General features: G+C 41.6%; 1 protein-coding gene across 13 annotated transcripts in view; it reads left to right on the top strand.

Moving 5' to 3' along the window:
* mark2b (MAP/microtubule affinity-regulating kinase 2b) overlaps nucleotides 1-12,631 on the top strand; it is a 64,933-nt gene that overhangs the window by 49,298 nt on the left and 3,004 nt on the right. For 7 of the 13 annotated variants that reach the window (XM_088073600.1, XM_042511959.2, XM_042511955.2 and 4 more), the window contains 4 exons: nucleotides 2,188-2,454; nucleotides 6,330-6,356; nucleotides 10,406-10,444; nucleotides 11,139-11,248. In XM_088073600.1, coding sequence (XP_087929726.1) covers nucleotides 2,188-2,454; nucleotides 6,330-6,356; nucleotides 10,406-10,444; nucleotides 11,139-11,248 — 443 coding nt within the window. The remainder of the gene's footprint in view (nucleotides 1-2,187; nucleotides 2,455-6,329; nucleotides 6,357-10,405; nucleotides 10,445-11,138; nucleotides 11,249-12,631) is intronic. The other 6 variants (XM_042511957.2, XM_088073602.1, XM_042511956.2 and 3 more) reach the window with 5 other exon arrangements.

Below are 12,631 nucleotides of genomic sequence, written 5' to 3' on the forward strand. Positions count from 1 at the left end.
GAACAGCTGTGTGTTTGTCATCCGTGCACAACTTGAACACATCCACGTCAAATTAAAAGGATCCGATGAAGCTGTTCATCAGACAGTTAGACAATAAACTTCACCGGAAAGCATTTCTTGATAAAGTGTTGAGTGTATTAGAGGTCTGCATGGGACTGCCTAATAAATCCCACACTGAGATGAGTTTTGACTATTACAGATTGCTCCAGCAGATACACTATTCAAGTCCCGCCCAATCCCATAGAGAAAACACCACGTTGTCCTTAAAAATCAGAAAAAAACATTTTTTCAGCTACCCATCTTCAAAAGATGTGGGAACTACAAGATTTTGGATTGTGTCTCTCTTTTTTTATATGTAATGTTTCACATAGTAACAGATACAGACCAGCTGCCATAATGTGAGACTACAGATTGGCAGTAATAGCATGTTTCTTTTATGGGTCAGTTGCAGTTTAAAAAAAAAAAAATTCTGTTACTGACTAAGGCGTTGTTCGGACTGCTAGTCCAAATCTGTATTTTTGAATATCCAGATTAATTTTACAAAGTCTGGACAGCAAAGAAAAAAAACACATTAAATGTGACTTTTGCAAATCAGATCCAGACCACATTTAGCGGTGGTTTACAATACAATTCCAATCGGATTACTACCATGTGTCTTCAGTCTGAACACTCTGGCCACTTAAATCTGATTTTAAAGCGTCTTTTGCATCACAACATGACACATAACATCGAATTCAGAGGGACGGAGAGTGCTGATGAACGCTGTGGAGGACAACATGAAGAACAGGAGTCTGTGGACACACAGCAAAATAAACTGTCTGCTATCGCTTTGCGACGGAGGAGTTCTGAACCACAGCTTGGCAGCGTGATTGCTTGAATGCCAAAATGATGGACCTCCATTTCTCGTACTTTCATGTTGGAAAGCTGCGCCACCAGCGTCGCTTCGTAGTTACTGATGCCTTCGTCGTTACATCAGATAGGCTGGTGATATCTGGACGCACAAGTCTGACCTGATCACTTGTTAAAAACAGTGCAGACAGTCTGTCTGAAAGATCTGATTTGAGAAACAAATCTGATTTGCCTGAAATCTAAATATTACCTCGATGTCTAGTCTTATAGAGAAAAATTGCGTTGCACATGAGAGATAAAGGAAAAACTGAAACTCAGCTTTTTTCGGTCACTAGTTTTGAAGCATTTACCTGAATGCATAAGCCTATTAAATAATGCCTTTCCTAATTTTATATATGAATAATGATTTTGACAGCCCACATGAGAGAAACCACATCCTGCACGTGCAACATTTGTATTATGTGGTATTCCAGTCCCATTGCAGCCTCTTTACAGTGAATGGTCCAACTGAGTGAGATCTCTATTTTTTCCACTTTCTGCATTTATTACTCTGTCTTTGTCTTTCAGTTTGTGTGCTTTTGCTGTTTCTGTTTATGTTTGCCATCTGCTGCAGGTGCACTGGTGCTGCACACCGGCATAGAAGATGTGCACGCACATGCTTACAAAGCAAATGCAAGCTTTTAGCTCAGTGAATAGTTTGTGTGCAAAATGTTGGTGTGTCGTTGTCTCTGTGTGTGTTTGTGAGAGAGAGGTTTGTGATGCTTTGCCCTACGGTCGAGGCACAGAGGATTAACTGTGTGTATCTGCGTGTGTTTCCTGACCTGATGTGGCCCTAAATATTGACTTGGCTGATTTAAGGGATTATATGAAACATGAGGGCAAACAGAGGTTGAACAGACATAGATACTTATATGACCTTACACTGAGGTAAGTAGCAATTGAGAGGGAAGTGATTTTCTTTTACTGGTGTTTGCTAACTGTTTGTTTCTCCCCCACATCCCTCCTCTTCACTCTCATCCCCTCTTGTTGTAACTTTCTTCCTTTTGTTCCATCCTCCCCACCTTTCAAACTGCACTTTTTTGCTGCTTTCTCTTCCCTCATCTCCTGTCCAATCTCCGTCACCCTGAATTCCTTTCATTTGCACCTCCTCCTCTCTGCCTCCTCTCTTATCACACCCTCCAACCTCTTCCCAATCCCTCTCCAATCTTTTCACACTTCTCTCATCTTCTCCACATCCACCTCTCTGCTCTCCTACACCCTCCCCTCCTCTGTATCACCTCTTTCTTTACCTTCCCTCCCTCCATATCCCTCCTCTTTCCTCCCACACCACCTCCATAGTGCCCCACCTCAGCGGGCGCCCGGTGCCTCACCATCTGCCCACAACATCAGCAGCGCCGCTGTGTCAGACCGCACCAACTTCTCCCGAGGGGTGGGCATCCGCAGCACATTCCACGCGGGCCAGCAGCGAGGTGCCCGGGACCAGCAGGGCTCCGCCTACCCCGGCGGGCCCGCGTCCCCATCGCTGTCACATGGCAACAGCCAGGCCCGGAGGACACACGGCGCCACAGGGATTTTCAGCAAGTTCACATCCAAGTTTGTACGCAGGTGAGTGGCGGAAAAGAGAGGCAGGAGCATGGGAAAGTGGGAAAATACTCTGCATAATACTATTTGCAGTGTCGGCGAGAAGAGAAAGGAAGCAGCATGACGGATAGAACAGGAGAGGATTTGTGGCAGAAGAAGAAAGTTCACAGTAAATGCAGAGCAGTGTGGTAGCAGCTGCTCTACTTATTATCCAGCTACTTTGCAGCACAAATAGAGTTTGAAGCTTTTTCTGAGTATTGAGGTTTCAGCTTTAAAGAGAAAATGACTAGGTTTACGTTACAAGCCATTTCATGTGCTCGTTTCCTCTCGGCAACGACGCACCGTACGTCCATGTCATCACTGGAGTATTTCTTTAAAGGGGCTGGTCTCATCTCATCCCTATCACTAAACTTGTGCTGATCTGTAACTCTGCTGGGAGCAGAAAGGGAGAGGAAGGGAACAGCTGTGTCTCCTCTATAATTTTGTTGGGAGCAGTGGTGACTGAGGAGTAATTTTGGTTTTGGTTCCCCGTCTGGCCCAGTTTTCATCTCAGTCCTCTACTGCAGGTTGCAGCACTAAAACTGCTCTTCTGGGTATCTAGTTGTAATCAAAGCTTAAGTTGTTTTATTTAGATTTTTTAAATTATCTGTGGAAGTGGAGTCAGTTCTGTAGCTTTGATCCAACTCTGCTGTGTAAGTGAGGTACAGATAGTATATTGTGGCTAAAAAAGTGGAAGAGAAGGAAAAAACTGACTAATGTAGTATTTACCAGGAGTAGTCCCTAGACGTTTTTTAACACAGAAATCGCGCCGTGGGGTTTCTTTGCATTTTAACACACAACCAAATGACGGTGGCATCATTTTATGCTGCCTAAATGGAACTCATGAGTTCGTAGTTACAACATGGAAAGCCATGTACAAGACATGCTTTGCGTCCAAGTGCGTCCAATTTAGCGAGGTAACGAGTAAGTTACGGTCATAAAATTATACAACAACTCTATACAATTAAAATTACAAGAAATTACCATCCAATGAGAGCTCCCAGAATCAGACATCAGACATTTACTGCTGCTGTTCTTCTTTGAATTACTTGCCAAAAGCTACTTTTTTAAATCACCCATGGAGTGTCGTACACATGACACGTCGTCCCACTGGCCCCACCCATTGTGATGTCTGTCCCGCTTTAAGTTTTACACCTTGTTTCGGGGCTGTTACTACCTCTGTTCCCGGCTCAGAGGCGAGACAACTCTGTTCCCCCTTTCAGGGATCATACATTATATACAGAACAGCGATGTGGCATAGCGGCGCATTATTGCCGCCTTGAACAGGCAGTGCAAAAGAGACTACAGACACCGTTTTGGCGCTGTTGCTACCTTTCACGGTGGCTTAAAGACGAGACAACTCTGTTCCTGCATTCTGCGATTGTTCCTTTTAAACAGCACAATATTCCAGTCTTGAAGAGGCAGTGTAAAAGAGACTTCTGACTACAGTGTCTTCTGACAGCTAGACGACTTCTCACCAAACCCATTGGTATCCACTAGTTTCATGTAAAAAAAAGGCTGAGCCATTTCTTTAAAGAGGTAAAATTTCACTGTTTGATCTAAATGATATATGAAGGGTGGTGAAGTCTGAGTCAGAATGAGAGAGAGAAGTATGAAAAAAGGAGCAGCGAGGCTGACTGGCATATCATAATCAGAGGCCGCCGTCAGACTGGTGGAGGAGAGGAAGTGACAGGAAGTGAGGGTTTAAAGGTGTCAGGAACGAACGAGACGGAGAGAGGAAGGGCCCAGTGAGCCAAGCGGAGGGAGCAGGTGACATTTTCGTCATTGCGCCTGTGTCACCTCGCAGTCCCGGAGGTTCATTAATGAATACAAGTGTTGAAATGTACGTAAGGAAGGAAGGAAGGAAGAGAAAGAAAGGATGAGTCGTATTTAGGGTATTTTTAAGCTTGACATTCATGGAGAATGATCAGAGTGTCTTGCCTGTATGTGTGGGAGTTGGTGTGTGTGTGTGTGTGTGTGTGTGTGTGTGTGTGTGTGTGTGTGTGTGTGTGTGTGTGTGTGTGTGTGTGTGTGTGTGTGTGTGTGTGTGTGTGTGTGTGTGTGTGTGTGTGTGTGTAAGAGGCGGAGGTACAGGCACAGCCACTCTCTAGGCCTCCCACTCAGAGATACTGTAGCTCCGTGGCGACAGTATCCATGGTTACACCGGAGATATCACTTTTCCCTCAACTATAAATACCGCTAGTGGGGACACCTTGACACACATGCACGCCACACATGCACACACAACTTGGCGTGCTTTTAGGAAGTAGAGGTGGTAGAGACAGAGAGATTATGTTGCGTTTGTGTGCTTTGACCACACGCACACACACACACATATATATATATACACTAGAGCGGTGTTTTATTAACATATCACATAACCTCACCACTGCATTTTCCTGCTTGGTCTGGAGAGTGATGTTTCTCCGTCCTTCAAACACATCCATGTGCCTGCATGTGTGTGTTGGCTAGATTAAGTTTCTCAATGTGTGTTAAAGATTAAGTTGTTGCTTAACCTGTGCATTTTCATTTGTGTCTTTGTGTGCATATAGGAGGTGGTTTTCTCTCCCTTTTATCATTTTTTTTTTTTTTATCACATTTAAACTTTTCACCTCACCAACACTTCTTTTCAGGATCACCCAGGACTGCTCTGTATGTGGAGGAGCGCTTCATTTTATATTGCGAGGGGAGGGGAGGCGGGGGTGACTGTGTTCAAACAGGGTCTCTTAATGGAATTTTCCCACAGAGCTCCTTAATTCCTTCTGACATGTTCTGGTGTACATTTTTAATAATGTCTGTTAACACATTCACTCCCCAAATTCCCGCATTTAAACACAGTAACACTGATTTTTGTTTTTGTTTGTTGTTTATTTTTGATTATTTCAATGTTACTTTCTGCTTCAGTCCCAAATGAGCCTGCTTCATGTTGGACAGTTTGCTTTAAAGGGATAGTTCCGATTTTTCTGAAGTGGGGTTATATGGGGTATTTATCCTAAGATAATGTATCACAAGCAGTAGATGTAAGTCGGCACGCCCCAAGTTTGAAGAAGCAGGCTAGAGTCCGACATGGAAGCTAAGCAGCTTGCTGTGTAGAGTCCAGCAACGAAATTTATTTTAGCCACCTAAAAATAAAGTCATTAACAGTTTGAGTGTACGTCATATTGAGAGCATTTTCACTGCTTTACTTTAAAGCCAGACAGCAATTTTCAATGGGAAAATGAAGCTGTTATATCGCTGTTTTGTAAAGCCAGACTCCATTGCGAAAGACAGTGATTTAACATTGCTTAAAAACAGGAGCTGCTGGTTCACTGCTGCCTTGATCAGTTAGTTTATTTGTGTTATTGTGTGACTTTGGCTTCCAAAACCATCTGTAGGGATTTACCAAAGTCACACTAACAGAAACTAATGAACTGATGGAGGCAGCAGTAGACCAGCAGCTCCTGTTTTCAGCGAGCTTAAATTACTGTTTTTCTCAATGGAGTCTGGTTACTTTGACGAGAGCATAGATGGAAATCTGAAGCAGTTAACAGTTTCCCTGTCGAAATGGGCTTACTGATGAAGGATAGAGCAGTGAAAATATTCTCAATAGAGCACACTTAAACTAATAATGATTTTTATTCAGGTTGTTAAAATACGTTTTGTTGCTGTTGGACTCCGGCCAGCTTACATCTAATGTATGTAATACACTGACTACGGATAAGTGCCTCACACAATTCCAAATTTTAAAAAAAATCCAAACTACCCCTTTAAAGTTTGCTACTTAGAGGGCAGCTTGTCTTTACAGGAAAGTCATAAATCTATACGTTTTTATATATCCGTTTGTTTCTCTTTCTTTCTTTATCCCTCTTTTGTTTTTGTAGAAATCTGTCGTTCAGGTTTCCGAGAAGGTAGGCAACACCCCCAACGTTAAATATAACCCCTTGATATATACGTATATTCTCTTCTTCATATATATTTTACATATATATATTTCCTCCCCTTTTGGTGTTTCGTGCAGCTTTTTTTTGTTGAAATCTTACTTTTGTGCCTTGAGCCTTATCTTTCCTCCTTTTTTTTCTGTGGTTGGCCCCTTTTTTTTTTGAGCCTTCTGGTTTTGAGTGCCGTGTTTTGGCCCATTTTTTTTTTTTTTATTTGATTATTTTGACTAACTTCCCCCTCACCCAGCCACCCACTCACTTAACTCAATCACTCCGTCATCACGCAGCACAATAACACCTCACCCTTCTTCCTCTCCGTCCCTCCATCGTCCCTCCCACCCACCTCATCCTCAAACCCTTCTTTGTTCCATTTATTTAGCAGGTAGAGTGTGTGTGAGCCCATATTCCCCCTGTAGCATCCCAGATTTAGGTCGAGTCTTAATGGTGCAATAGATCAAACTACTCTCTTTCTAATCTTAACCCCTTCTTAGCCTCAGATGCAGGTAACGTCCTTTTTATAACTGGTGATGTAATGATTTAAACTGTCACCCCATGATCACACACATATGGGAGACTAAAATAATCAAATAAATATATTTTATTTTAATTATCTCTTATCAGCAGGTGTTTTTGTTTTAGCCTTGCTGTGTCACTTTACCCAGCATTGTTTAACGCTGCTAACCATTAAACAATCTAACGCCACCTACCAAACTACCACCCATCTCACCTCTCTGCTTTCATCCGTTTGGTCACTAGATTCAAGTTAGAGTCGTGTTTTTTAATTTTTTGGTGCAAGTTTGTCATCATCCCACAAGGGAAAGTCATTAGTATTAAGAAGTCCTCGGCTGTAGTTGTGGATGGAGCTAGAGAGGAGGAGAGGACCCGGGAGGGACGGGGCTGCAGTGTTTTTCTCAGGCTGCACTCTTTTTCTGGAGGCTGCACTCTTTCTTTCTTTTCATCGCTCTGTCCTCACTCTGGCACTGGCTCTCTAACAGCAGCAGCAACAGAACTGGATGGCTTTGACCTACTCTGGCTGGAAAAGACCTTTATGCTGTGGACACATACACACACACCCCGATGACACTTGATGCACATATATGCACATCTTTACTGACAAACATGTACAAACACACACCTCATCTCCATGCTCATGTAGATATTTGCACTAAACGCAGAACACATCATGACACATTTTACATGAATATGCAGCACAACACACATCTCACAGGCACATTTCTCTCAAACACACTTGCTTTTGAGTGTGTGTTTTGCTTTTTACCAGCAGGTAGAGCAATTTTCCTGTAATCTGGATCTGGACCATTGCTCCACCTGGTGGTTAGAAGTTATAATACTATTTTATTATCACAGTGTTTTGATAAACTACTTCTCAGTTTTTCTATGGAAGCAGTAAAGCTTTTGGTCTATTTAGGGTACCTCATAAATCATTACAATTGACATATGAAAGGGAGAAGTAATCTATCTTAAAAAGATATATGTATAACTACAGGGCGAATGAGTTATGTTTATAAGCATATAAATAGATTTAAGTTGCATACATGTACTGTGCTTGTTGTAGTGGTGAGAAAAGTTCTACATAACTAAAGGGAGATTTATTTTGCTTAATCATGTTATCATTCCTTTATTTTCCCTTGATGTCATTGTACCTCTCCTATGGAGCCATTCTGCATCCCTTCATATTTAGCCAAATCATACAGAGCATGCAAAATGGCATAAATAACTTAATTTTATATTGTTTAACAATTTGCCTTGCGTAACTTTTTCCCACTTGTCATTTCCCATGTGCTACATGTTTAACCGTATTTCTGTTGCAGAAGGTATTATACGTGTTTTTGTTTTTGGTTTTTTTTATATATATGGGGCAAAACAGGACTGATGTCTTTTCCTACAATAGAATGAATTTGAGATCATTAACTGTTGAATTTGTCGTGTGTATGTGTTATTTTCATTCCATTGTCTGCATGTGTTGTGCTGTCGTCTGTCTTTGTGGCCCTTCGTTGTTGTCTGCTTTTCTCCGTTAAGTTTTGTGTGTTTTCAGTCTCGTCTGCTGGTATGAGAGAAGAATATCTCTGTGTGTGTGTGTGTGTGTTACTTTTGTGTTACATAGGATTTTATCAAAAAGCCTCTGTGAAGGTCCATTGTTACTAATAAAGGTTTTAATGCAGTGCTGGGATCATTAATGCTCCTAACCTCCTTTAGCCGCACGACAAGCCCTCACCATGCCGACCATTCTGTTCCAAACCATTCCATCCCAGTCCAAATTGTTCCATTTCAACATTCCAGTTTGTTGGATTCCATTCCAAACCAATCCATTTCGTTCTAACCCATTCCATCCATGTTCCATATTACATTTTGTTCCCAACATTCCATCTTGTTGGAATCCATTCAGTTCCAGGCCGCTCAGTTCTGTTCTGAACCATTCTATTGTGTTCTAAATTGTTTCGTGTTAAATTTGGTCAAACAGGCCATCTTGTTGGAACCCATTCCATTTCAGGCCAGTCCATTCTGTTCTAAACCATTCCATTCTGTTCCAAACTGTTCCATTTCATTTTTGTTCAGAACACTCCATTCTTTGAAATCCATTCCAGCCCCCTCCAGTCTGTTTCAAATTCTTTCATATTACATTTTGTTGTTTGTACTTTTTGTTTTGTTAACAACTTTCCATTTTGTTAGAAGCCATTCCATTCAGTTCTCTTCCATACCATTCAACACTCAATTTTGTTGGCAACATTCCACTTTTTGGAAGCCATTTCAAGCCACACTCTCAGATTTTTCCATATCACTTATTTTCCCCAAATTCTTTATTATCAGAGCCCAATTTATTGCAAGCCGTTCCATTCTATTTCAACTTTTTTAACCTACTTTAATTCCTTTTTTAATTATCCATTACATTTTGAGCTATCTAGATTTTGTCCATACTTTCAATTTAGTGCCAGGGCATTATAATCTATTCACAACTGTTCTTTTCTGCCCGTCACTTTTTTCTCATCCAGCTGCTTGCATAAGTTGGCCTACTTATAACATAACTCTCCTGAAGTATAGTTTTATGAGTTACTAAAGTAGGCTGCACACATTACTAATACTGCTAAAGTAGTTCTTACAGAGAGATTAGCTGTTACAAAATACTTAGACCTATTTACTGCCAGGTGTATTTTTAGTATAGTAAGCTGAATGAAACCACAAAATTAGCTTGTTAAAGAGCAAACTTGCCTGATAACTACCACAGTTTCCACGGTTACTTTGATTGTTTCTCCACTGTTTGGCATAGTAACAACCACAAAGAACTTCCATTGATACTCTTTAACTGGAGATATCTACTGCGGAGAACAAAAACACTATCCTCTCCCTGTTGTGGTTGCACAATGGTTGACGCACTTCCTTTGTGCCGTAAATTAATAACTTTTCCCACAAGAAACACGCTATACCTCGAATTATAAAAGGTTACGCTGATGACATTAGACCCAATAATCAAATTACATTGGCTAGCATCATCAGATACTCTCTCTCTTTCACTTGATTGTAAACAGCATGAATACTGTCGACTCTGAGACACATGCCCACATTTTCAAACATTTGGCATTTATGATTAAAACACTGAAAGCAGTAGTTACTAAGAACGTATGAAGAACTTGAACACATAAATTAGTAATAGATTTATAAATGTCTGATGCAACTCCATGCTTTTCTGCACTCATCTTTTGACTAACTGAACGCTCGTGACGTCTCCACGTTGAGGAGCTGTGAAATAATGGTCACTCAGAGTGGACTGGCATTGGGATCTGCGCTGTGGAAGTCATCAGGTGGCTCTGGCTTTAATTTTGAACACTTGGAGTGGAAATAAGAGATTTGGCATCAATGTTCGACGTGGTTGGATTGGAACAGTCAGGCAGGCATGGCGAGCAGCGTGACTTTGTCCAGCCAGCTGATTTACTATCTGTGCAAGAGTCCAGTTGTTGCCCTAAGCCCTCAAAAAGACTAAACTTGTGTTGATTTTTCTCGAGGAGTCCGTATGAGGGAGAGGGTCGGGATGAGGGGAGCAGGTGAGATACAGTGCAGCCCGAAAAAACCCCTACAAACCCCCCAGACTCTACCAAAACCGCCTGCCAATCAGTAGCCTGGAGCCAATCACTAGATGATCTCTGAGCTTGTTGTGAATGGCTGGGAGACGGGCGGGGGGGCCGAGCTGGGATCTAATTGGTTGGTGATGGTGATAACGGCTTGACCAATCAGGGGACGGGAGATTAGACGTGAATGGTAGCATCCCAGAGAATGAGAGTGCTGGTGTGGAGGTGGACCTGCATGTGTGTGTGTGTGTGTGTGTGTGTGGGGAAATCAGAAATGAAGTACCCAAATGTGTGTTTGTGTGCAGACTCCAAAATTTACAGCATCGCACACACATGAAAATCCACACACACGTTTTGGTAAGATATGCACACACAAACACACAAAGGGGTACTTAAATTTTTTTTTTTTTTTTTTGTTTTTTCTTCATTCATTTCCACGACCTCATCATCTCCCTCTTCCTCTCAATCACTCCATTTCTCCCTCCTCCTCCTTTTTTGTCTCTACTTTTAAATAATTCTCTCAATTCACACTTCTTCTTTCTTCCTCATCCTCCCTTCCCCCTGCTCTGTCTCCTCCTACCCTGTCCTCTCATCTCTTTATCTGTCCTTTTTCTCTTCTTGTCTTCCCCCACCTTTCTGCTTCTCCTCCACCCTCCCATCCCTCACCCAGGTCTATGCTGAGCAGCACGGTGGACAAGTCAGAGAAGACGTCTGGCGGTGTTCTCTCCTCCTCTTCCAACAACGATGAGAACAACTCCTCACCAGGATCTGGTAACACTGGTATGATGGGTTTTATTACTATTTTTCAATTTTGTCAATAGAAGCATAAACAGGTCAGTGATAGGACATTACATAATGACAACTGAATTTTCCAAATATTCTAATTTAATAACAATCTTGTTACTCTGGTTAATATTGCAAAACAGTATGGTTCTTTATTTCAGCTTCAGGTGAGAGTAGTGCAAATGGAACCATTTCTCAGCACTTTGACATAAAGTATGTCTAACCATGGAGCAGAGAGATCCAAGAATCAAGCATGACACCTAAATAATCACTATCAAACTTGGCTTAAGAGTTAAAAATTTGAGACGGCTGCAGGGTCTTTTAAACACTCAGGACCGATGATAAGGACCCGTGTCTTATCCTCATTCAAATTTTGGGACCTCTGACAGAGAGTTCAGGCCAGCTGAGTGTCTGTTGTGGAGTTTGATAGACTGACCTTTCACAGGTAGAGAGAGACTTAACTATTAACAACATTAAAGGATTCTGTTCAAAGTGCAATATTAACCCTCTGAAGCCTGGGCAAATTGTTTTGATGTCTTTCAAAACCATGGGGAGAAGGCAGTGAGCAACTAAACAAGATATTTGAAAAGAAATGACCTATAAAATAAGCGTTAAAAAAGTCAGTCAAACTAGAAAATGACCTAAAATGTGCTGAAAATGTTTGTTTTTTTTAACGTAACTATAATGATACAAGTATTATATTTACAATTAAAATTTTCTGGACATTTTCCCCTTACATTACGTTTCCAATAATCCTCCCATCTAAAACTATTTTAAGGTAATTTTCTTCTTATCGTTTTCTAATTTCTTGCAATTCTTGTGGCATTCTTGCCAGGTTGGTCATCGCCCTTTACCCATTTTTCAAAACCAATTTGAGAAAGGCGCCTGAACACAACCCAAGAAAATTGATGTTGCACTTCATGCAAAATTCGTGATGACCTCATTTTTGGCTGCCTTGCATCAGGCACGCTAAGGCAAGCATGAACCCAGCTTAGTAAAGAGGACCGCCACTGAGGCATTTTGGAGTACGACTGAAACGGCTGCAGCTAAAAGTGAAACGTTTTGTGCTATATGACGTATTGATGCTCCACCATCACAGCTCATCTCTGTGCGCAGTAGTCTGTCGACATTTGTGATTTGATGTAGTGATGTCAGGCGAACACGTCACATCAAATGTCCCCAAGCTGTTGTTTTAAAGGCCTTTCATATGTATCATTTTTCATTCTTCTTTTTTTGCTTTCGTCTCCCATCGTTGTCCTCGTCACTTAATTCTCTTTTCCTGTCTTCTGTCACGTCCTCTCATGACTCTCGGGCTCTCGCATCCGCTCTGTAATTTTTCATCTCTTATCGGATCTATCAGTTGTTTCCCTCTCTCGTCTC

This window comes from Plectropomus leopardus, chromosome 23 (assembly GCF_026936395.1).
Source record: "Plectropomus leopardus strain MGB_pleo_1.0 chromosome 23, ASM2693639v1, whole genome shotgun sequence".
Classification (NCBI taxonomy): domain Eukaryota; kingdom Metazoa; phylum Chordata; class Actinopteri; order Perciformes; family Serranidae; genus Plectropomus; species Plectropomus leopardus.